The sequence below is a fragment of the Rhipicephalus sanguineus genome, chromosome 4 (genome assembly GCF_013339695.2).
Source record: "Rhipicephalus sanguineus isolate Rsan-2018 chromosome 4, BIME_Rsan_1.4, whole genome shotgun sequence".
NCBI lineage: Eukaryota > Metazoa > Arthropoda > Arachnida > Ixodida > Ixodidae > Rhipicephalus > Rhipicephalus sanguineus.
This window is the reverse complement of record NC_051179.1, coordinates 43,585,309-43,611,226: the sequence shown is the minus strand read 5'-3', so window position 1 is coordinate 43,611,226 and position 25,918 is coordinate 43,585,309. Positions and strand designations below refer to the sequence as shown.

At 44.8% G+C, this 25,918-nt stretch overlaps 2 protein-coding genes across 6 annotated transcripts; one reads left to right on the top strand and one right to left on the bottom strand.

Moving 5' to 3' along the window:
* Nucleotides 1-1,627: 1,627 nt before the first annotated feature.
* On the bottom strand, nucleotides 1,628-5,861 carry LOC119389862 (rRNA methyltransferase 3, mitochondrial). Its single transcript, XM_037657269.2, has 5 exons — nucleotides 5,506-5,861; nucleotides 5,178-5,422; nucleotides 4,710-4,871; nucleotides 3,678-3,881; nucleotides 1,628-2,695 (listed from the first exon to the last, which is right to left on the bottom strand). The coding sequence occupies exons 1-5, from the start codon at nucleotides 5,727-5,729 to the stop codon at nucleotides 2,268-2,270; spliced, it is 1,263 nt and encodes a 420-aa protein (XP_037513197.1). The 5' UTR covers nucleotides 5,730-5,861; the 3' UTR covers nucleotides 1,628-2,267.
* A 161-nt stretch (nucleotides 5,862-6,022) lies between these two features.
* LOC119389860 (fructose-bisphosphate aldolase) lies at nucleotides 6,023-25,917 on the top strand. 5 transcript variants are annotated; one of them, XR_007415745.1, is made up of 8 exons: nucleotides 6,023-6,254; nucleotides 8,961-9,085; nucleotides 9,748-10,014; nucleotides 12,143-12,303; nucleotides 16,025-16,283; nucleotides 18,062-18,261; nucleotides 21,815-24,016; nucleotides 25,664-25,917. XR_007415745.1 is itself a non-coding variant. In XM_037657265.2 (7 exons), exons 2-7 carry the CDS (start codon nucleotides 8,974-8,976, stop codon nucleotides 24,852-24,854), a joined length of 1,092 nt encoding a protein of 363 aa, XP_037513193.1. In that variant the 5' UTR covers nucleotides 6,023-6,254; nucleotides 8,961-8,973; the 3' UTR covers nucleotides 24,855-25,060. The 5 variants fall into 5 exon arrangements, 3 of the variants coding, with proteins under 3 accessions (XP_037513193.1, XP_037513192.1, XP_037513191.1); XR_007415746.1 differs by lacking the exon at nucleotides 25,664-25,917 and adding an exon at nucleotides 24,633-25,060 and having other exon boundaries at nucleotides 21,815-22,720; XM_037657265.2 differs by lacking the exons at nucleotides 21,815-24,016; nucleotides 25,664-25,917 and adding an exon at nucleotides 24,762-25,060.
* The last annotated feature ends 1 nt before the right edge of the window (nucleotide 25,918 follows it).

Sequence of the window (25,918 nt, the reverse complement as noted above, 5' to 3'; positions counted from 1 at the left end):
ATATTCGAATTCGCTTCGCACCCAAAATTTTGCTATTCGCACAGCTCTAATATTTGCCTTTAGTGTCCCTTTAAACTAACTGCCTGCATTCCTCAGCACATTCCTTGTAGCAGCTGTCACTACGCACAAATTGTGAAGCCCGTCTTCCTGAGTGGGCCAGGTTGGTCATGTTTTATGGGACTTCATTGATTATCCCCAAATTGACATTCCATATGTAGTGCCTCGGGCCAGACTAGTACTGTCGGTGATAGTTAAGCAAAGGCTCTTATTTTCATTGCCAAAGTGCAAACGCTACAGTCTTTTGAGCATTGACCATACAACATATGTACATAGGTAAGTACACTAGTATTGTGCGAATAGTAAGTTTTAGGTTCGAAGTGGATAGTGTATTGGTCGAATAATTTCGAGTTGAATTCGAATATGTCACATATAAAGAAGAATGAGCATATATGTCATGACCCAATTAACCTGCACAGTACATTTTAAAATTGAAACGAGGCATGTGCAAATGTCATTCTTTTTGGTTCAAACGAAGTGGAAGCAACTTTGAATAGCAGCAGGATTTGACTTTCGGTAGAAAGCAAGTGATAACCTGTAAAATACGTTACGTCTTAAAATTTAATATACTTGGAGCATATAAACCGGTATAAAAAGCTTTTAACCTTAAAAAATGATGAATCGATGCTAGGAGTAATATGTTCATTTAACATTGAAGTGGGGTTTCGCGGCAGTGCAGATTGTTCCTGGATCTGTGTATTCACGGTATAACATCCCTCCACTGCAGTGAAACCACCTTTACAGAGGGGTTTCATGTGGTTTATGTGTCTATTCGTTCATTTCGAATGCTTTGAAATTTCGGATAATTTAAATTCGTGTCAAAGCGAATTCGAATACTGTAATATTCGTCTCAATATTCGAAGCGCTCGAATATTCGTACAAGCCTAATGTACACCCAGGTAACGTCATGCATGTATGACTGAATGGACATGAATCTCTTGCTTATGCTCATTCAGTGTTTGTGAAGAAACCAAGAATTTAAAATTGCATGTCATAAATTAATCTTGAATGGCTGCAGTAGTCGTGCTTTTAGGGTAATCGACGCACATTTCATGTGCTATCATGGAGCACAAATTCTGGAGTCACGAGCATCTAAGAATGTGTTATGGTTCTTGTTCGGGTTGATCGCCACAGCTGCTGCTCTCATACCTTGCAGGACATTGACGGTTGGCCATTGTCACTATTGTCACATGTTCAACTGTTCAATCTAAACAAACGCCTTGATCAGTGTGGCAAATCTTTCTTGTAACTCCGATCAGTGGTGGATTGGCAGCTACCCGCAGAATGCTTTGTATAGCTTAACGGTGGCTGTAAATTCAGACCTAGTGGTACATCTTTACTCCAGTGTGCTGACTAAATTGGGCAGTGCTCAAAATAAAATATCTGCAATTCTTGAAATGTTTGGCTTCCTTTTCTCATTATACTTTCCTTCCCTGTTTCCCATTGCAAACCACATGGAGAGACTGCATTTTTATTTCAACAAAATATAGTACATTGAATGATGTAAACAGATGATAGCATTATGGACAGATGAGGTATGCACAAATGTTCTGTGCACAGCCAAGTACAGCAGCATCACGATGTTGTAGTAGCAGCAGAGTGGTTTTTGTCTAAACTGAACAGCGTTAATAACAATTGCTAGCGTCTTACGTCCCAAAACAATACGATTATGAGATACGCCGTAGTGGAGGGCTTTGGAAATTTCGACCACCTAGGGTTTTTAAACGTGAGCCTAAATCTGAGCACAAGGGCCTCTAACATTTTGCCAGTATCAAAATGCAGCCACCACGCCCGGAATTCGATTCCACAACCTTTAAGTCAGCAGACAAGCACCATAACCACTAGCTCACCGTGGCAGGTAACTGAACAGCGTTCATCAGTACTTAGCTGCTGGAAAGACGTTTGAAAGTAAAAACATGGCCAAAGAAAAAAGGCAGCACAATTTACTGGCTTACTGCAACACTGGTGGCTTGGAGGTGGCTCTTTCATACATGCATGCCGATAGACAAGAACTTACACTGGTGACTACTACTGTGTGACAGTGATGCAGTTGTTCAATGTTTGCGTTATCTGAAGTTCATCATAAGTCCTTTGAAAGTAGGGCTCGGCCTTTACGGCATGAAAAAGACAATCACTGTAGCGTTTACAAAGCTAAGCCTGTGGTTCTACTCGAACAACGGCACATCCACCCACAACGTCGTCTGCGACTTTCACCGATGTCTGTGCGAGCTTCGGCTTCTGTTCATCTCTTCCTTGCTATTGCGGTCAGAGGTGGATGACGAAAGGAGCATTTGTCTCCGCATCTCGTACAGAATGATAGACGCCGCAATCGCCGTGTTCAAGCTGTCGACGCCGTTGTTCGCTGGCACGTGCACTCTCGCACCATCACAGTCCACGGCCAGCTTGTGGGCCTGGAGGCTGAGGCCCTGCGTTTCTCCTCCCACCACGAGAACGCTTGGCTTGTTGGTGTACCTCACAGCTGTGTACTCGTAATGGGGCACACCGATCTCTCTGCAGTCTTCTAGTTCGTCCATGTCTCTGTACGACTCGTCCACTGTCAGCCTCTGCCCATCTGCAGTCACTGTCCTGTACCTAGACCCCTCACCGCACACTTCCTCTTCTTCGTCATCGGAGGTTTCTGCATAATGGAATGAAGTAACACTGAAAGTTCACAGTTTCACATGCTCTAGTAGTCTACTCTGCCAACAGTACCCAAAAAATGGAAAGGAGAAAGCTTCCCTTTACGGATCTATGTGGTGTGAACCAAACGGCTAACAGACATGATGCTTCTTTTACAGCCTTGGAGGTTTCCGACACGTCGCCCAACACATCAGGGTGCAACACGCCGCAGTTTCTGCATAATTTCTGACGAGCGGTAATGGCAGAATGTTTGGCAAATTTCAGTCTTGAAAAACATCCCTTTTTGTAATTAACTTTTTGCTGTGCACAGACACAGGTGGTGCTAAGCAAGTAAACGCACACTACATAGCCTGCTTCTGAGGTTCGAGACGTCAGTGTAGATGGCCTTTTAATCTTGCTGCCTTTGGTTTTGTGTGAAGGCAATTAGAATAGCTAGCGCACCTTTACTGGGTGTATTTGTAGTCCGTTTTTCCATTGCAGTGACAGTAACTCTTCCCATCCTTATCTACCACCCACAAAAGTATTTGGACTGTGGATCTGAGAGCAAATATAGTTGTAGCCAATGCTCCTGCTTGCTCTTGAATCGAAACAGCACCACATTGCTCACTGAAATTTCAAGCTGAAACGTGAAATTGTGGGGAACTTATCGGTCCCATTCAAAAGTCCTATACTCCAAAAATTTTGCAGTTTGCCAAAACCACAGTTGAATGGGCACAAGGATATCCGCACTACTGGGCCATCTCATCTTCAAACCACTCTGCACAACTGCAAAATTTGGCCGAGATGTTTACAGCTCCATTTTCTATCTGCGGTATGTGTTTTTGCATCAAGCTAGAAGGATGGTTCCGGCATTTCAGGGCCTGTTTAACCTAAACCAATCAAGGTGACAGTATCAGAAAACTCTCCGCTCTCTGCAGGGAGAAGCAGGAAGGCATTAGGTATGTTTGGGTCAAGTATAACGGTGACCGTATGACACTAACCTTCGTCCAGCTCGGCGTCAACCTCTGGAGATGATCTACGTGCCCCAATAAGTTCTTCACTACGATGGTCCGCTAAGTATACTGGTGTCTCGGGGGTCACGTAGCTTGGCATGTATTCCCAAGCTATGCCATTGTATATGGGTATTCGAAAATGTGACCCAGCGCCAGCACGTAGCACTTTCAGCTCCCATGGATCCACGCAACCTGTTACAGCAGGGATGACAATAAAATGGGACAGTTATGCACAATTAAGTAGTGCTTTTATTGCAAATGAGGCACTTATTACCACTCTTGCAGGCCATCAGTAATTGCACCTATGCCTCTGTCGAAACAAAAATGACGGCAAGTTGAATACTTTTTGTGCTCATCTTCTCTGAATGAGCCACTATACAAGGTGATAAGCTAAAAATTCAGCAGTACAAGCACTCGTAAAAAAAATAAACTGCAATTCACTGGCCCCCTAGCTAAAAAAAGTAGTTATCAAATGAATGTTGACATTGAATGATTCTAACTGGCTTGTGCATCCAAACGGATTATTTCGAACTGTGCAGAGCAGTATTTAGACTGCATTCTTAGGTGGTCATCCATTCCACCTTGCTAGGTCATGACATTCTGTAGGTGTTATCTGAGGTAGTGCTAACTGTTTATTGTTAAAGAATGGCCATATGACATCAAAATATAAACAATGACCGAACAAGCTTTGATAACTTATCCCGTAGTACAACAGACTAAACACTGGAAAACGATTTGAAACCTGTGACATCACATTTTTATAATGTCGCGAATTGTATTCTGATGAAGCTAGATGGCTGCAACATCAATAAATCACTGCATGTTCCTTTATTTTAATGTAAACATTTAAGTGGACCAATAAACATTCTCTAGCTGTTGTGTGTGTGTGCAAAAGCACCAACTCAGTGCATTGCTGCTTTTCATTTGTAGTTTGTCAGGTACCTCTCTTATTAAGTGTAACGTGTAAGCAAAGTTTATACACAGAACACCTAACCCAACTGCTCCCTGTTAATGGCTTACCTTTGGAAAGCAGTAACTGGCTACATCCTGCAGCTGCAGCAGTTCGAATCAGTGTTCCCATGTTTCCGGGATCTCTAACGTTGTCCAAAATCACGCTCACAGGGATTGTATCTCCTGATCTTTGAAGCTCGATCTGGTCCATGGACGGCTTTTTGAACACACCTGGAAAAAAAAAGGGGGCGATTGTTCACACGTCCGTACATTAACAAACAGTTTGCTGCACTTTGGGAAAGCTGTGCTTCAATTGGCTAAAAGTGCTCAGAAACCGTTCTCAGTACGTTTAGAATAAACATTCATTAACATCAAAGTATTCTCGGGTGATTTGAACTTTGAGATCTTAATGGAGTCAATGAGGATTGCTTGAATATGAGTCATATAACACCGTCTTCAGTTTGTGCGCAGCCAGGCGCAGCGCTGCAGTCTGTTTATGAGCTCGCAAACAACGCAATCAGATGAAATATGCCGTACCCATTATTCCAGGGCATGTCGTCATGTCGGACCAAATTTTCATCTTCTTGTAAAACACCTTCTTTATCTGGTCCTCCCTTAGAGTGTCCAAAGGCAGTCCTTCGATGTTTTCAGGGAGCGAGAAGTAGATGCTCTCGCACTCAACGCCGGCCTTCAACGCATCGGTGATTAGCCTCTTTCCTTCCAGGAGGACCTTGTTTAGCTTTTCCCTCTTTCGCTTCATCTTCAGTTGCATCATGATGTTTCTGTAACAGAGCACAACGTTAAACCAGTCCTTTCGTTCGCTGCCTTCGCGAGCCATCAGTCAAGACTTGACAGCGGTACTTACGCGAATTCGTCGTCATTGCTGCCCAATTTGACGTATCGTGGAACGTTGTCGCTCGCCGGCAGTTCATTCGTAACTTCTGTTTCCGAAGTCGGATAGATGACCTTCTGAGCGGTTCTTACAAAACCCTTTCGACGAAATCGCACCGACTGCACATAGATTCCCGACCGAACGTGGTGGCTGCACATCGTAATAAATGTAGAGGCGCTCCTTCCAAGAGTCCCCATGATTAAAGGATAAAACGTGAAAATACGGCGTCTAAAGCGTAGGTATTTGCGCCGACTCGCCTTTAAACTGAAGTTCACGTAGTTTGCAGTGAGCTAGAACACGCTGCCATGAGTGGGAGCAGCCATTTTAGGATTCTAATAGATCGGATTGACTGCGTGAACGGAAAGTGGAACCGAAACCGAAATTAGAACGCGGCGGCGCGCTCTCTCGCGCCGCGTCAGATGTGAATTCGCGTTGAGCGCGAAAAAACGCGAAAGTTGTAGGGCATTTGCTTGTGGCGATTGGATGCTCGCATCTGTGGAAACGAGGAAGAAAGCGAGACAGCGAACGCGACAGGCGCGTGGTGGCGCGTGATTGGTGCCCCGCCCCCCTATCACTTCGCCTCGCCTGCAGTACTTGTGCAGCTCGGCACAGGTCACCTTGGGCATCTGGCGATCGGCAGCACTTACAGCCAGGCCGACCCTCCGACAGCTCGTTGAGTCTCCTTTCAACCCGTGAAGTGCTTTCGCGAGCTTCGTTGTCGGGTGAGTGAACGACGGCACCTTTCGGGTCCCAGATTTCAGCGGCCGCGAGCGATTTTCCGTAACCCAGCTGGCATTCGAATCGATGCGCGAGACGGTCTCACGAGCCGACGGCCGTTTCGCCTCTCGGAAATGACACTTCCGTCTAGTGTTACCAAACAAGAGGCCTTGAAAGCCTCGTAGGCGTGTTTATAACTCGCGGAATTAACGCTGGACACGCTTTTTATCTCGGCGCACGAACGGCGCACTTGGAATTTTTTTGAGGCGCGACTCTGCGAGGTTCGAAGAACCTAGCTGCTATCCTCTTCGTCTTTGATGTGGTGCAACATTGCAGCATTATGATATTCGCGTTAGATGATGCGATTTGTGCGCAGGAACGAACCTCCGCTTTCCTTAATCGTTAACTAAGCTAACCCTGGGCACTTCCTTGATCTTATCAAATTTCTAGCTTCTCCAGACAGAGATACGCTGTGCAACAGGATACGTTTCATTGCGTATGCATTGCCATGGAACTCTAGCTAGCGCTCGAGCCCACCGGTTGTATTGCTTAATGGCTCCGTGCAGAAAAAGCTGCTTCTGGTTTGATCAATACGTCTAACCTGGTTTAGTTTAGCTATAACCAGCGTACGTACCTCAGCCTCAAGGTAATCTCAGCCGGCGCGCGCGTTTTGCCTTGTGTTTTTTGACACAACAGCACTGGTTTTACTTGGTTCGGGTCGTCGCTCGCGCACTAAACACGGCAGTGTGGCTTGGCAACGTTTCAAGCTGTGGCGTCTCGACCGTTTTACGATTGTAGTAGGGTGCAAGATAGCTTGCGCAAGGGCCAAAGGCCATTGCAGTTGACGTCCAAGGTGACCTTGGCGAAACTTGGTGTATCTTGTTTACGATCGCGACTACAAGGAGACGCGAAACCGATGCGCCGGTTTGGAGGTCGGCATCTTCAGTTTCACCTCGAATTACGCGCCTTGGCGCCTACTTGCGTGACTGGCGCGGGCGCATTCCCCCCCGAAAGAGGACTGCAGCTGCTGTTTTCGCTCATCGGAATGCGTTAATTGTAACTTGTTTGTTTTAACCTGTAGTACCCCGCACTCATTTCTAAACGTTCTTTCTGTTTATTTTCCCTCACATTTCAAAAGGCGTGCAGGTAAACGTAATATAATATCGGTGTGCCTTGCGAAGGCTTTTCGTGAGGCAGTCTATTTAAAGGCTTGAGGGAGCTAGATCATCCAGCTCAAGGATTCACAACTCTTGGCATAGAATCCGTGTTTCTATTGTCGAGGTCTATTTTATTTTCTTTCTGCACAGAGGGCTTTGACATTAACTGTTTTCATACCACAGGAGTACTGACTTCCCTAATGCGACTGTCCTTAAGCTGTCATATTTTCAGATTATTCAGAAATGAATTGCTGATCCAAAGAGTGATTAATCGGTGCGTGCACAGTCTTAGAACTTGGGTACTGTTCAGAATGCACAAGCTTGTGTGAAAATAGTCCAGGAAAGGCTTTAGGACTGGTATTCATGCCAATTGTCACGGAGTTCGTACGTAAACCTGTTTCTGGAATTGGCTATGGTAATTTAGTCATATGACATTCTTGTCACTGTAATATTAGTTGTTTTCCAGTAGTCTTTGCTAGGAGTAAACTGCGGCGCATTACATACTCCTTTTCGTCATTCTATGCTCAGCATTATACATAGGCAACACTGCAAAACCTGGGGAGATTTCTCTCGCTGCTTGCGTTCATGACTAAGGAATTTGAACCGCAGATGATTGGCTATGCATCACACGACTTGATGAAATATGTAGTTATTACAGGAAAGGCGGCACAGATGTGAGCCTATCAGCCACCTAATGGGTGAGATGGTACAGAATGGCCACGTTGACCACTTGCTCTTATAATTGAACTGGGGTATGTGACATAGCAGTGAGGTGCACTATTATGTGAGCCGACAAACCCTTTTGTTCAATTAGTCGTACTTGTAATACATGCACTAGTTGTTCCACAGAGTGTATACAACCTTATTGGTCAAATGCAGTGTATGAAAGATACAACCTTAACTTACTGCTGGCAGGGAAGATTGTAGGTTCGGTCCCTGCTGGCAGCAAGTTATCTTTTTGTCCACTTTACTTTCCTCACATTACTATTGCATTTACTACAATACAGTGAAAACAGTACAGTTAATGTCCCCTAAACCTTCCTTGGCTTCAGTGTCTGTTAATTTTTGTTAAGGGCCCTGCCACGGTGGTCTAGTGGTTATGGCGCTCGACTGCTGACCCGAAGGTCGCGGGATCGAATCCCGGCAGCGGCGGCTGCATTTTTGATGGACTTAGATTTAGGTGCATGTTGAAGAACCCCAGGTGGTTGAAATTTCCGGAGCCGTCCACTACGGCGTCTCTCATCATATCGTGGTTTTGGGACGTTAAATCCCAGATATTATTATAATTTTCGTTAAGGTTGTATCGACAAAAAAATGAGTCCTCAAGAAAATTTGTTCAGTGTATGTAAGACATTTATGACAGCAGAACTTGTATTGACACGTACTGTTGCCCAGTGTATGCTTATCCAAACCTAAAACAGGCATGCGATTGTTAGGTGCAGTTTCATGACTGCTCGCTCACTCGCTTACATTATAACTGATGAAAATTTATCAAGTTTGCATCTGCGATGGGTTTCTCATGTTGTGTTTATCTGTATGCACACTGTCTTGCAGCTAAAAGCGCAAGATGGCTGGCCAATTCTCCTACCCTCCAGCTGAGGTCATGAGGGAGCTCAAGGCCACTGCCGAGGCCATCGTGACGCCTGGCAAAGGCATCTTGGCTGCTGATGAGAGTACAGGTGAGCAGATCATGTCACTTTGAGATTAGTTATAAGTGTATTACCTGCAGGTCCACATAGGCATGCGCAGGATTGCCCATTAAGGGGGCGGGGGGTCGGAGTTTTCATATCAGCCCCCCCCCCCCCATTGGTCGAGATTAAAAGACAACATGCAGTGGATGAAAACATGAAAATGAAGTGCTTCACAGTGGCCGGCCTTTGGTCCTTGGCTTTCTGGGAGTAAAGATGGGAAGATGCGCACACCTATGCAGGTCCACATAACTACAGCGCATTGCGTGACATGGTTGACTTGCCTTCTTTAGCATAAGATTTATTGAGTCATGCAATGGTATCTTAATTTTGTTGCTTTTAATTTCTGCACACTAACGTGCATCCCAAAGCTACGACCTTCACCTGTTCACAAAAATTCTACATTGCTTTACATACTTGTGCTTTAGTGCTTCATACATTTGTACTTTTATCAACATCATAACCACTTGTCAATAGCATTATGCTAATGCAGAGAGTTTGCCATAAGTTGGAAGTTCACTAATTTGGTTCCACCCAGCTTTCGCTGTTCTTTAACGCGCCAGTGTGTCATTGTAAATATGTACTAAATAGCCCGAGCATTTGTACCAGTGCCAACGCCCTCGTATGTCACTGCTTGTTGTGACCACACGCAGGCACCATGGGCAAGCGCCTGCAGGCAATTGGTGTCGAGAACACCGAAGAGCACCGGCGCCTGTACAGGCAGCTGCTGTTCACCTGCCCTGAGCAGATGAACAGTGCCATCAGTGGCGTTATCCTGTTCCATGAAACAGTCTACCAGCAGGCCGACAATGGAACTCCATTTATCAAGATCCTTGAGAACCGTGGCATCATCCCGGGAATCAAGGTGGACAAAGGTGTCGTGCCCCTGATGGGCTGTGACGACGAGGGCACTACTCAGGGTACGCACATGCTGTTCTTACGTTCAGTGCATGTTTGTTCTGCACAAATATCATATGCTCTCAACTGTTTCCTTCTTTGTGAGTGTGTGTGCATGTGTGCATACGTGTATTAATGTAGCAGTGTGATAACGAGAACGTTTTGCTTGCAAAGTTGTTTTACAGCTGACACCGGAATCCGAATTTTTCATAGGCTTCCAGCTAATGTGTGGAACATTTTGTCAGTATTATTGCGAGGAAAGTCAATTAATTGGCCACAATGCATGGAATTTCTTAATGAGTTCATTCAGTGTGTAGGTAGCGTTGTGCATCTGCTAGCTAAAGTGTAATTGCTCTGGAGGCGATAGATTACTGCCAGTAGAAAAAGGGCAACTCCTACGAAAGATCGCACGATTCCACCGGTAAACGTTAAAAAAAAAGGTAGCTTCTAAAATTTAGGAAGTGTGCTTTTATAGCACACCTATTGTACCCTTCAGTGACATGGACACTTAGCATTCAGGTGTGCTAAATATGACCCATGCACATTGCAAACTTCCAGAAGCAGGTTATCTCTTTGCACTAGTATGTTATCTAACCAATTGCTGAATTTGGCTGAAAGTAAACTGTCACTCCTTATGTGCTGAATGCATTCAGGAATGTGTATGGAAGCTTTGCTGCGCAACTGTTTTACTGTGCAGCAGTATATTCCAGGGCTCCAGAAAGTGTTGCGAAATAATTTCAACGCTTGTACATTCATTGTAGTGTTCAGCATTACAAGAGGCCCATAACATTGCTAGATGGCGTATATGATGTTTCTAGTGGCTTGTATTCTTTAAGCTTGTACACCTAGTATTTGTTGTACTGCTCTCTTCCTGCATTCCTGGCACAAGCTGATTTCTTGCTGTAACTTATGTCGGACGTAAGAACTTCTGCCTGCCTTCTGTTGGCAGAACGGACCTTGAGGCAGCTTTCACTGGGAGTGATTAGAGTACCGAGCGGGACTTGATATGTGTGGCCTCTCCTGGACGCCATTGTGTCCTCGTCTTATCTTAAGGCCAGCCAGACATCGGAGTGAGGTGCTGCAGACAGCAGTATTTGTGTGCTTTCCCTTATCGTAGATAACGCCCGTCACCTCTTACCCTTGTGTTTAGACCCGTCGAAGGTGTCTGGTGCAGATAGCCACTTCGGTTGTCTCAAGGTTGCCACTTCTTGTCTCAACCCAGCCACTTCTTGTAGCATTTTCTAGAGGCATACTGCTCACCTATGAGCTTTCTTTAAATTCATAGGTTCATTTCATCTGGCGAAAAATAAGTTCCCTGTTTAAAATCGCCCCTCCCAGTCTTTATTTTTCCCCAGTTTAGACACTGGTGTTGCAGCATTGCATAGGGTGGGAGTGCAACAAAGTTTTAAAATACATGTAAAACTAAAACATACAGAAAGTTTTTAAAAGCTTTGTGATTATACATGTAAAAATTACACCATTTCCCACTAAAGGGGACCATGAGGCGATGCGAAGCCGGAGCACTTGCACGATCGCGTTCCGTTGGCGTTCGTTGGGCATGCTACTGACCTCGCGTCGTGGAACGCAAAGAGGAACGCTACGCGCGTCTTGTCTTCCCTCTATCCAGGCCGTTAATTCTCGCAGGGCGAGCGGGGAACGCGGTCGACAGGCGTGCGAGAGGGGGAGGGGACGCGCATGCGCTGGCGCTCATTGCGGCGTTGCGCAGGAGAGAATTTTGGCATGTCTAGCCTGCGTTTCAGAGGAAGAATGGAAAGGGTAGGGGAGAGGGGAGGGGAGAGTGAAAATGGAGAGGGGGAAAGGGGAAGTGGAGAGGAGTGGTGAGGGGGAGCGGAGAGGAAATGTGTGGAGAGGGTATGCGCAGTAAGGGTGGTCACGCCGCACACCACCACCACCACCGGTTTGAACTCCGCTATAAGATGCTTTGCATCTAAAAACGGGGTATACGGATAAGGCATACAAGAAAAAAAAACATCAGTACAATTGCAGAGCTATAAATTGCTACAGCAACATACACATTAATGGGCAAAAAAGCCACATGTACTACAGGTTCTTGCTAAGCAAATGTGGTATATATTGCAAACAAAAAATCGCGTATTTGTCGGTAATGCTACCGTTTGATTTTCGCTTCAGGTCTCGATGACCTGACCAAGAGGTGCGTCCAGTACCGCAAGGATGGCTGCCGTTTTGCCAAGTGGCGCTGTGTGCTCAAGATCCGCGACCACTGTCCATCACCCCTCGCCATCCTGGAGAATGCCAATGTCCTGGCCCGCTATGCTGTCTGCTGTCAGCAGGTGATTCTCTCAATTTCTCCTGCCATTTCGTTCAGTAGAGCTGGAGATTAAGTTTCTTATGCTTAAGAATAAGAGCAGTAAGCTTCTTATACTGTTTCGCATGGACAGAAAACTCTGCCCAGCGTTGTCAGTTCCGCTAAACTTGGCTTAATCTAGGTTAATGTGGTTGAGAGGCTCAGCTAATTGAACTTGGCTCAGTGCTGGGCAGTATCGAAGATACATGTACCTTCGATACTCTTTGGTTATCTTGTATCTGTATCGCGATACGTCTTGCAAAACAAGTATCTGTATCTGTATTTCCGATACATTGAAGATTGTATCGTGTATCTTAAGATACAAGATACTGCGATCGCCCCACCACCGTGCGAAGCAACAAACGTTGGCTGAGCTCCGCTTCTCACGCTGATACTGCTGACGCTAAGTCACCAGAATAAAACTAAAGGCAGAGACATTATTTGATCTTTCCGCAAGAGTTTTCCAGCGAAAATAGGCGATAAGCTCTGAGCATCCCAGTATATTTGTTGAGCAGAGTTACGAGGTGGCGCTCGCTTCGTCTCGACAGACAAGCGCGCGAACGTCTGCACCCAGCCGAATTTTTGTTCAATTGTTTTTTTAGTTTTGTCAGTGCCATGACACTAGCCACTTAGCCACTCTCCTGTACCGCGTACTACAATGCGTGCGGCGCCTTTCGCACACAATGCTGATTACGCTGTGGAGTCATTATCGAAGTTCCTCTTGTGTGGTGCTTCGTTACGAAGTCTGAAGCATGCAAGAATGGCGGGCTGCTTTGGCGTCTCATGGCTTTCACACATCGGCGATTTGAAGGATCTCGTGGATGTAAGTTTGCATTACATGCGACGAGATTGACTTATAGGCAAGTAAGATTCTAACAGTTGCAGCACCAACAGTGCCGATGCTGGATTTAACAGAACAAGCATTCACCTAACAGACGTTCTCTTGGTGTACGTCTGTTTTCCTTTTATTCAAAGAGTTCTTAAAATCATGATTTGATTGTTAGCAGACGTTCTTTCTTAGCTGTCCATCCCATACATTACCTATGTTTCTATATTTTTTTTCTGCTGGTCTGCTTACTGCAATATGCCTTTAACGTGCTGCTAAGGTAAGCTCTCTGCTTTATTCCTAGTTTTAACATTTCTGTTGGGTGATTGCACGTAAGATCGAACAAACGATGGCTGGTCGACCTCTTAAATTTATTTCAAAATTTTATATATTATTGCCTGATGAGTGGAAAGAAGAGATCCGCAATTTGTTTTGCCGCCAAAATTTTTTTCGAAGCACAGGAAATCAATGACGAAGAGGTGGAGTGGAGCGCTCATCTGCTCTGCTGTTTTGGCCAACTTTCGTTATGAATTGCACAAAATATATTAGTTAGGTAGCTGAAATTTCTTTTAACTAAATAGATGCATGTTTTTGCTTCTGCTCAAGTATTTTTAGTTTCTATGTGTAGTGTAGATGTTTTTATAAAAAACGTCAAAATTGGCCCAGGAAATGTTTTCTTTACTTTGAAGGTCTTTATCTCAAAGCCTTGTAGCAGAGCGACAAAAAATCCGCATTACGTTTTTCGCATACTTATCTACCAAACTGCCGAATCTTATATTTATATACTTTTTCAGTAAAGAGATACGATCGGGCTAAGTTCAAGAAAACACCGAACAATGGAAACTTCTGTCAATTAAAAAAACCCATTTTTTATATTTCTTAAACTTTGTCCACTTATTCTCCTCCACATCAGCTTTCACAATCATTGAAAACATATTGCATAATTTTGTTGCACTATTAGTTACGGCCCCTCCAATGAGACACTTAGGCAAGGATTGGCAATTCCGACTTCTTGCCCAGCAAGTGTATAAAATGCAGGCAGGATTGAATTTCTTTTTATTAAAAGGCTAGCAGTACTGAAAAAGGTGTCAGCGGCACTGAAGACGTTAAATTTGAAATTATTTGGTCACTGAAGCGGTCACGAGCGCGGGGCTACCAAGCAGGCGTGCGCGCACCAGAGATGCTCGTTGTGACGGCGCAGTGAGAGCTTGTTTTCGCGTCCTCAGAGTCTCCGACCGACTGCTCACCCTAGGTTGCGGCGGTAGTAACTCGATGCCCGTGTGCTTACATTTAAATTTTATAATACCACGTGGTCGAAATTTCCGGAGTCTTCCACTATGGCGTATATCATTATCATATTGTGGTTCTGTGCGACGTTAAACTCAACATTATTAGCTCTTGGGAGTTACGCCTGTATCGTGTTCCCATACTTATTCCCCGAGTTTGATACAGAACCGCTTTTCTGGTTTACTTAGTTATATCTGTCTTTCTTAGTCTTCTCTAAATATTTTTACTTTAGTAATCACCAGGTAATCGGAGCTTAATTGGCGATATAGTGTGAATAGCGGCGGTGTCCTGCGGCACTTCATGCAACTTTGAAACACGTCTGACACGTTTTCTGGGCTGCAGATGTTCTCTCATAAAAGAAAAATCCTTAGAAGATCGCGCATTACTGAGTACATCGCTAACGAACGCTTTACGCCAGCAAATAAGCAGAATATAAAAGTAATTGCAGTTTTATGTCCTCTGCGTAAACAAGATTGATAGCAAAGAATGTCGCTACCAGCGTTCTCGCTGATGCACACCTGTCCGGTGATCGGGTATTGCAAAAAACATGATATGTTTACGGGCAAGGTAGAACTTAACAATGGTATTTGCACCATTGTGCGGAGCCATCTTATTGAAGATGGCAGTCCGCTAACTGGTCGGCAAGCAGAGCATCGACTCCACTCAATTACAAAAGCGGCAAGCAAAAACCGTTATCAGCGAAGTGTATAAAGAGCTGTCATGGTAAGCAGCTAGATCAAACGGAATAAGCTGTTTCGGAACAAAAGTAATATAGCTTCAGCAAGAAATACAAAACTTTGGAAATACTAACACATTTCATTCAAATGAGACAAAATTGGTCGCAGTTAATAAACATTCAAGCGAACATTTTTGTTCATGGGCGTTTAGTGCTGCATTACCGTAAATACCGATATATGATAAAAAATTTTAGAATGTATTGAAGTATCTTTAGATAAAAGTGGAATGTATCGTATCGGATACAATCGGAGTTGTGGTATCTTGTATCTGTATCTCAAATACTTATTGCCTGAGTATCTTGTATCGTATCGCAATACAATTTCAAAGTATCTTTGCCCAGCCCTGACTTGGCTATACTGGTGTGATCTTAGTCCAACCTAATTAATCAAGCCAGTAGCATCAATCTGTACTGATTGATGAACGATGGATAACTTGTGAAAACCAAGTTGTACCTAACTTCAGTTAAGATATGTCAAATGTGAATGTAGTATAGCCCAATTGAGCTTGGTCAAGCCAGTCGATAGCCTATCAATACTGATCAATAACCAATCAATACCCAGCAATGGCGCAAAGCATATGCTTAAGCTCACTAGATGCTGGAACCACGTTTAATATTGATCTATAGCCAATCGATGTCCAACTTAATACTTAATTTCTTAATTCCTACATTGCCTTAATTTCTCGATTACTAAAGCACTTCTGTGCATAACACTGAGGTTTTAGAGATTCTCAAGCATTGACCTTTCATTCTGACATAAAATGTTTTTTGCCTTTAGTGTCCTTTCAACACAGTTGTACAGAATGAGATTGTGATGTTAGGCTTCACTGTGTTCTCTTGCTTATCCAATGGCTGCAGGCGGGCCTCGTTCCCATTGTGGAGCCCGAGGTGCTTCCCGATGGAGACCACGACCTTGAACGGACGCAGAAGGTCACCGAGCAGGTGCTGGCCGCTGTGTACAAGGCCCTGAACGACCACCATGTCTATCTGGAGGGCACTCTGCTGAAGCCCAACATGGTGACCCCTGGGCAGAGCTGCACCAGGAAGTACACGCCCACTGACGTGGCCCGTGCCACCGTCACCTGCCTTCAGAGGACCGTGCCGCCCGCCGTTCCCGGTGCGTACAGCTTCTGCTCCCAGCACTAGAAGCTGCAGTGCCAGCTTAGAACTGAGAGCTGAGCTAGTCGGTACGTATTCGTGTTAAGACGGGGCATGCAAACACGGACACTAGACAGAATTGAAGACTCCACAAACGTTTTTCACTTATTTGTGTCATTGTTTGCAGGCCCAGTCTTTTATGCAATGCCAGAAAACACAGGCGCCTGCTCTTGCAATTTCTATCAAAATGCCTCTCCACCAGTAACAAGCTAATGAAGTCAACAGACAATGAAGCAAAGATATAGGGGAAATTGTATGTTTTAACTGTGCATATAGTAATTGACATAAATGGAGAGGAATTAGTGAATGAAAAATTTACTTGCCGCAGGTAGGAACCACTTGAGCTACAGCAGCAGTCTCTTTCAGTCCACCTTTATTGGGTATTTTATGTCTGTGTATGGCTGGCAGCGTTAGCCAGCTTCGCTCACAGCCGTAACGGCGAGTGTGGAACACTTAGTCACCAGCTGGCGTCACGTAGCATTGTGATCTTATGAGTTGGAAGCTGACCAAATCTACCCCCACCCCCATCCTCGTTCTCCACGAGTGATGTTTGATGTCACCATGAACTCTTTAGAGGGGTACTGACACAAAATTTCGCGGCCGAGGTAGCCTGCTGGATCGATTCCCGTGTACGTGCGTGTACCATCTGCAAAATATCGACAGCGAATAAAGCTTGGAAGGTACTTTATATGAATTTTGAAGTTCGCGAGCGCGATCCAGCATTATAGGCCGCACCTGGTGCATTGACACCCTCGGAGGTGACCCGAGGTGACCCCCCTACTTCCCCTACGTAACCGTTGCAGCCGGTACAAGTTATGATGACGCCGTAGCAGCCATTTCTGTTTTGATGCGCTTCCCGACGAATCTCTCCTCGCCAGCGGGTCAAACCTGAAGTGATTCGCCACGTCGAAAATTCCTTCCATCCCCGCCGCAAGAAAATTGTTGCCATCAGACGATGATGAGCCTGACGACGGCAGACCGCGCGGAAATGCGTCACTGTTCTGTGTGCTCACGTGACCGAGCGTTTCACTCGCTAGGTGGTGATAGTTGCACCCGGCGGCTTGTCGTTTTTGGAGCTCTGTCAAACCGAAACTGAGGCTGTCGGTAATGAGGAGCTTGTAATTATCTATCGCGCACTGCAGCAAACGATGTGCCGTGTTATGACTAACAGGCCCCCAGCAACACATTGCAGCAAAAAAACGCGGGGCGAAAATTTTTGTCAGGACTCCTTTAACCATTGTATCACAAGGCCTAGAACTTAAAATTAAGAAAACTTTATGAGAAACTGAAGACAATGCAATGAGTGATGGAAGGGAAGCTTGCAGGCATACTGCAAGGATGGCAGCCGATGGACAGCATAAATTTCCATAGTTCTGGGCATGTTCTGTAATGTGCATTTTAATCTAGTGGTGCGTTAAAAAAAATTGATGACAAGGGAAATTAGTAATTACGGAGGCGAGATGAAGCACCTCCAAGCGTACGGTGCAGTAGTAGGACTACGAATGCAAATGGCAATACGAAAGCCATATTGTGGCTATTGCTGAAACGAGCGGGAACACACACAGCCTGTCGAGCAAGGCTCCTTTCACATGTATGGACCCGATTCTCATGTGCTCTTCTTGGCAGGATTTAAGTGTAATATAATTGACAATGAGATTTTATTAGTTTCAAAGTGTTTGCTCCCTTCCCCTCCCCCACTGCACGACATGAAGTTTGTTGCTTTTCATGGGCATGCAGGCGTCGTGTTCCTCTCTGGAGGACAGTCTGAGGAGGAGGCATCCATCCACTTGGATGCCATCAACAAGTACCCTGCCAAGAAACCGTGGCACCTGACCTTCAGCTTTGGCCGCGCCCTGCAAGCCAGTGCCCTGAAGGCCTGGAGTGGCAAGCCTGCCAATGTCAAGCAGGCCCAGGAGGAGTTCATGAAGCGTGCCAAGGTGAGTCGTGCATGCTGGTGCCTCAAACGGCAGTCTCTTGTGGCATGACTTTACCCTCTAGCAAGTTGTCTTCAGAACGGAAACAGTCTGAGTTTGGGTGATAAGCTACATATATACAGTCGCCGACCGATAAATCTGACACCGATAATTCGGACATGCTCGGTAATTCGGACAGTCTGCGGCACCGCCGATGATCCCATAGAAGTAATGTGTAAAGACGACCGATATTTCGGACAGCTGCCAGATCTACATTCGATAATCCGGACCCTATCCGAGACTAGCGCACGCCGAATCACCAGCCATTCTCTCCTCTGGCACCCATATCATACAAAGTATGGCCTCAGAGATGAAAACGAAAGCTAATTGGTGATCTATGACGCTTTATTTCGATCGCTACTTTATGCCTCAGAGATCCGTAATTGGAAAACTGTGGGAAATCTTATCGACATCGCAAACATCCTACATTCCGGTTCCTGTATCCCCGCCCGCGCTGTCGCCGCCATTCTGCCATTCTGTCGAATGTGTCTGCGGTAAAGCGTTTTGCGCGCGCATTAATTTTTATTTTGAGACTTGCTTTATTTACGCTCTGCTGTCTCAAAAAAGATCTGAGTTAAAATGGCGCCAATGGTGCCCTCACAGCCAGCGCCGACACCAGCGCCAGCGCCGACGGGAGTCAGATTTTCTAGACGCCCGATTTTCCGGACATGCTCGATAATTCGGACGCTTTCGCGGCACCGTCGCCAGCCTTACAGACGTCAATGGATAAGAACGTCCGAAATTTCGGACGCTAAAACTCTTCGGCATCCGATTTTTCGGACTTTCTGCCCAAATTGCAGGTCTGAAAGGCAATAATTGAAGCCCCCACCTCTGCCGCGTCTATCATCTCGTAGGTTCGAACCAGCGCTTTCACGAGTCGACCTGTTTGCAAAAGTAGCAGAGTCCGAAAATCAGCTTTGTCACAATGCCGAAGTGTTATGGGGTGAAGCGGACCAGAAATTCAAAGGGGCCGCTATCACGGCGCTGTGCGGTGATGTCTTTACGGATAAGCAGTGGAAATGCTCGGAGGCGTGATAGCGGCAGGTGGCAAACGTGCCAGTACGGCTCAATCGCTGACAAGCCTTACGATAAGCATCTTCAGTCAACTGCTCGGTAGTGCATGTGGCCTGGTGCAGTTGCACGCGTAGTGCACGCATTTAATAGGCGAGAACCCAAATGCGCCACGCCGCCATTCACGCTGCCTCTTTGTGCGACCTCTAACTGCGCTGCACAGACGCGTTGCCTTCACGAACGAAACCAACTCGTCATCGTACAGCGATCACACTGGCGGAGATACAGGCGGACTTGGTTGCACGTAAGCGGAAGTGCGTGCAGCAACGCATTGACAACTTTTTTCCGCCACTGGGACCCTGAAGTGTCAATAAAAGTATTTTTTTTCTGACGCATTCGTTTTTTCGGACATTCGATAATTCGGACTTATTTATGTTCCCCGTGGAGTCCGAATTATCGGTCGTCGACTGTAGGCAAAACAATTTAGATCTGTTTGAGGGTGCGGTCAAAAAGGTTTTAAAAACTGAGTGGCAGCCCCCAGATATTAAAGCCAGCGCTGCTTACAGATACTTCACCTTCGTAAACATGGCGAACTAGCTGCAGAGACAAACCATTGTACGATGTGTTACTGTTTTCGCTCTGTTAATGAAATTTCTGAACTAAATAAAAAATTCTCATTATTGTGGGCTAGAGGACTACAGTAAACCAAATGGTCATATCGCGATTTGCCATAAATATTGATACGACTTTTAAATATTGCCTTAAACATGTATATAATAGTATCTATAGGAGAACACTTATGGTTTTGCACTAGGTACTGAGATTCTGCTACAATATTCTTTGCATGGGGTTCACAGTGCCCTTTTTTTGTTGAAGCATGCAATATATACAAAAATTAAGGATATTAATGAAAATGAAAATGTCGTGGAAATTTTTTCAGCAATAGGTTCGTTGCCTGTGGGCTACACTGGGTGAAATACAGCAAATGAGCTTCAACCAAAGCTACCTATGTTAGGAACTCTGCCAATATTATATAACGTTAACATGTGTGATGTGCTAAGGAAAAAGATGTTAGGTTATAAACAGCCTTTTTAAGTTGTTACTATGGTGGTTTAAAAAACATGAAGCAGCCGTTTAGTATTCTATCGTATCAAATAATGGTCGGTGGATTATTATTCAATGTGTGAACTTCCCATGGCAATGCTCATCATAATGCATGCATACTTTTGATTTCCCTTCTATTTACATTAAAATTATTATGCATAGTGTGACGTTTGATAACTCTTCAAAATATAAAATATGTTGCAGATATATATAAGGGTAAATGCATAAAAACTTTTTTTTAATAAACAGAGCAAGATGGTAATACAGAACAGTCTAGATTCATTATTCATATTGATTGCTGTCCTGTGCTTCTTACAATTGTCAATTTCATAACTTTTAGTTTGCGACCATCATCTAATTTAAAGCCGTTGTCCCTTTGGCATGGTTGAGTTCGCGACTCAAATGTAGCATGTTACTGTGCCGCATGCTGCAAGTGTAGCGTGATAGTTGCACGGTAGTCTCGCATGCTGCACGTGTTCGCATTTCAACATGTGTACTCGGCAATAGGAAGCTGTACACACTTCACAGGTCTGTACGCCTTGCTGCTTTGCACAGAACGTCTTAAATGAACAAATACAACAATTGATGCAATGGACAAAATTGCTTGTCCATATTATACTGCTACTATAACTTAACCGATAGCAGAAGTTTGCTGTTGAGCTGCCTCCTACTAGGAGGCAAAATGCCCAGTGCTCTACAAGAGAAACTTGATATCTCAATTGCACATGTAGATGTGTGTGCACATACCGGCCAGTAGTGTGGATTTGCTTGTCACCAGATAAGCCAGCATACTGACTTTGCGTGATCAAATCAGTTGCATCAGTATTAATGATTGTATCGCGTGAAAGTTCATACACTCAAACCTCATTATAACAAAGTCGCATATGCCACAAAAATAACTTCGTTATATCCGAAAATTTGTTATATCTGTGTTCGTTATAACGAGGTTTGAGTGTAGTATAATAGCTTTTTCATGCGCTGTCTTGGCTTGGCAAGCTATTGATAAGCTACCAAAACTTACGGGGAAAGTCCTGTGCTGTCTCATCATGCTTGCAATTTTCTACATTTCTGCAATTTTCTATTATTGCCATACACAGCAGTAGTATCAGATGTAATATAATGGCATTTTGATGTCTGAATAAACTTCATTATAGGCCAGGTTAGACCGTATGGGGACAAGTATATGAGGGCTTGGAGCATGTGTACTTTGCGAAACATCAGACGGGGCCGTTGAAGCTTCACCAGACTGCTAATTTAGGGGACGACGGCTGTCGCAACTTTGTTGGAATGCAAAAAGCAATGTCTTAGTAACGCATGTTCTTTTCGTTTCCTCTGTCTGCCACATTCCCATCTCCCCCTCACACCCTCACCCTGCCTTTTTTTATTTTCCAATTTATTTTAGGCTAACCACTTGGCTTGCCAAGGGCTCTACTCCCCTGGTTCCATTCAGAGCCTGGTCGCCGATCAGTCCAACTTTGTCCCCACCCACACCTACTGATTTTGCTTTTTTTTCTACGTGGCACAGCCTGGGAATCTTTTTTTTTTTTGAGTTGTGGCGCTGTTTTACCTACCTTAATTTCTTCGTTAATGTTCCCCCATTGTGTTTTGGGAAGCCTTGTAGTTTTCCTACCTTGTAGTTTTCTGTTAACTACTACTGTTCTTGGTTATCTGCAACTTCACCACCTGCTGTACGACCTTTTTTCGTTACTCTTTCAAATGCACGAGAGTCCCCTACACTTTCTGCGGCTGCACTGCTTTTCCCCTGAGCACCACTTTGCCGCTGCTGAAAAGAGTGAACAACTGTTTGTTAGAATTGCATGGCTTGATGATCAAGTTGATGAGATCGCTTTTTTGTGATTATAGTAGTTTGACGTGTTTTTGTACTTTGATGCATGGAACCACTTGTCAGTGCGTAGCAAATTGCATTCACTATTTACGAATTTGTACGCATTTTACCCCAATTTTTATAGAAGTCTAGACATTTTACTTGCATTTGTGCAGCCGTATTGTTGGATGTATGTGTAATAGTGGCCCTGTTTCTAAACATTCCTTCAGAGAGCATTTTTTATTTGCACACTTTTCAAAATGTTTGCCTGCCTAGTTAGGTGTACCGTAGAAAGTTGCTTGTGGTTGCGAGAATTTGCTCATCAAAAACTGTTAGGCATGCTTGTCTCACGAGTTCTTGCGAGTCCGATATCATCTGCACGTGTTGCATGCTTATATTAGGCGTTCCTTTTGAGTAGTGTGTGCTTCTGTATTGCAATGCCTTGTTCATTGCTACAGAACGGACCAGCATGCATTCGCGCAGGTTCTACGAAGACGTGGTTGCATCGTGCAATTTTGTTTTGCTCAAGAGCTCTCAGATTTTTTGGCATCGTTCTTTTTTTCTGTTGAGAATGTTATATTTTGAATTTTTCTTGCCATACCTCTATTTACGAGGCCCTTTATTTACAAAAGGAAATTGTGTACAGAAACCGATACTTTTATAGACTTTACTCATGCATCAGGGGTGCATATTCTACGAGCCTTGTTGCGCCAAGCGAATTGCCCGTAGTATGTGACAAATTGTTTTCCTTTTGCCATCTGCCGTTACTAGTGATACTCGCAGAAGTGTACTGTTTTGAGAAGTGTGCAGCCTTATTCTGGTAAAGGTGGTGCCTGCCGGTCATAACGATTTTATGAAATCCACACCGAGTAAGTGAAGGGTAAATGCGACTGTGTCTAAACTGTTGCGACAATGTGTTCTGTTTTCGACACAGGCCAACAACGAAGCTGCTCTAGGAAAGTACAGCGGCGGCATTTCTGGAGCGGCTGCCTCACAGAATCTCTTTATCAAAAACCACATGTACTAAGGGGCGCCCGAAACTTCTTTTTCTCTCTCTCGGCTAACTGTAACAGCACTTCGTCGCCGCACCTTTCCGTGCTTCTCCCGGTGTTAGATGCATCTAAATTGTACCCCTCCTCCTGTGTGGACTGGACATTAGCTTTAATGCTAGCGCCATTATTTGGTGTTTCCCAAAACATTTGATGTCCTGTGCACAATAAAAGTCGAGTTGAGAGTTGACTCCTTGTATCAATTTTCTTTTCTTGCGCACACTCTGTAGGTACAATTGCATTTTAACGAAAATGTGCACAGGTTTTGGTTTTCGGGAGTACGGTTCATGCAGCAAATTCACTTCTCTCCTTGCAAGACTAGGAGCTGAACAATATTTCCTTTCACTATAGACGGAGAGTACCTAACGAGTCATCTGCGTGCAGATTTCAATAGAATTTTCTGTGCATACGTGGTACCCTGATTATGAATGAGACTCCTCATATAATAAGACAATTGCTCCCTGGTGCATGTCTCTTATAAAGGGGTTCAACTGTAATAGAAGTCTGTTTGCACTCTTGTCAACATTGGCTCGGGCAGTAATGCTGGCAAAGTAGAACGGTGGCAAAATGGAACACTGCTGGCAAAATAGAACAGCACAGCATAGGTTGCAGACCTCTCCGATATGGGCCAATCGTACGCACTGCCAAAATGGTGTTTGTGCAACTGAACGGCAGTGTTGCGACGTCGTGCGATGCCTCTACTCGGGTCACATGACCCAGAGCTGTTGAGGTGTATTCTACTGATGTCTCGAGGGTTAAAACACTGCAGTGGTGCTACCGATCAGTTTAGAAGCTGGGCCATTCCAGGGTACATGCACAAATTTCGGCAAATTTACCGGGTGTCGCCTTGGTAACCACTGTATGCACATACAGTGCAGGGCAGGCTTTCCAGCTAAGCTTGATCCAGGGTACCATGTTGGACACAAGTGTTCTAACTCTCTTCAAACAATAACCTAAAAAATATATTTTGCTATGTACATGCAACACGTAGGTAGGAAATGATAAGTCTAGACTTTTTACTTGCATTTGTGCAGCCATATTGTTGGATGTGTGCGTAATACTGGCCCCGTTTCTAAACGCACTTTGTTTTTGACATTCCTTAACAGAGCATTTGCACACTTTTCCAAATATTTGCCTGCCTAGGTGGACGTACCGTAGAAAGTTGCTTGTGGTTGCGAGAATTTGCTCGTCAAAAACTGTTAGGCATGTTTGTCTTGCGAGTTCTTGCAAGTCTGATATCTGCACGTGTTGCATGCTATATCAGGCGTTCATTTTGAGTAGTGTGTACTGCCGTTTTGCAATGCCTTGTTTATTGCTCGAGAATGGACCAGCATGCATTCACGCAGGTTCTACGAAGACGTGGTTGCATCGTGCAGTTTTGTTTTGCTCAAGAGCTCTCGGATTTTACGGCGTTGTGAAGGGTAAATGTGACGGTGTCTAAACTGTTGCGACGATGTGTTCTGTTTTCGACACAGGCCACCAGCGACGCTGCTCTAGGAAAGTACGAGGGCGGTGTTACTGGAGCGGCTGCCGAAGAGATCCTCTTTATCAAAAACCACGAGTACTAAGGGGCTCCCGAAACTTCTTTTTCTCTCTCTCGGCTAACTGTAATAGCACTTCGTCTCCGCACCTTTTGGTGCTTCTCCCGGTTTTAGACGCATCTAAATTGTACCCCCCTCCTGTGTGGTTTGGACATTCCCTTAATGCTAGTGCCATTATTTGGAGTTTCCCAAAACATTTGATGTCCTGTGCACAATAAAGAGTTGAGAGTTGACTCATCGTATTGTTTTTCTTTTCTTACGCACACTCTGTAGGTACAGTTGCATTTTACGAAAATGCATTTTGGTTTTCGAGAGTACGATTCATGCAGCAAATCACTTCTTGCGAGACTAGGAGCTGAACAATATTTCCTTTCACTCTCTAAACGGAGAGTACCTAATGAGTCATCTGTGTGCAGATTTCAATTGCAGAATTTTCTGTTCGTCTCATTTACACAGTCTGCACTCGTGCGAATTCAAGTCTGGTCTCGTGAACCAGTACAGTCCAAAAAAAGATTCGTGCACTGGGATGCATGATGAAAGTGCCAGTTTTTTGGCTTTTCTTTTTGCCAGCATCTGTTGCCAGAAGATGCAGGCAAAAAAGCAGATGCAGGTCTGCTGAGTACAGTCGGGTTTATGAGAGTCTGTTTGCACGCTCTGTCAACACTGGCTCTGGCAGTAATGCTGGCAAAATAGAACAGCACAGCATAGGTTACAGACCTCCCCAACATGGACCAATCGCAGGCACTGCCAAAATAGAGTTGCTTCTGCAACTGAACAGCAGCGGTGTGACGACGTGCGAAGCCTCTGCTTGGGTCACATGACCCAGAGCTGTCGAGGTGCACTCTACTGATGTCACGAGGGTTAAAAAAGGATGTCAATTTGTGTGGAGCTGCAGTATGTCCATATCTACTGGCAACACTGCAGTGGTGCCACCCGTCAGTTTAGAAGCTGGGCCATTCCAGGGTACATGCACAAATTTCTGCAAATTCACCGGGTGTCGCCATGGCAACCACTGTATGCACATACAGTGCAGGGCAGGCTTTCCAGCTCAGCTTGATCCAGGGTACCATGTTGGACACAAGTGTTAGAAA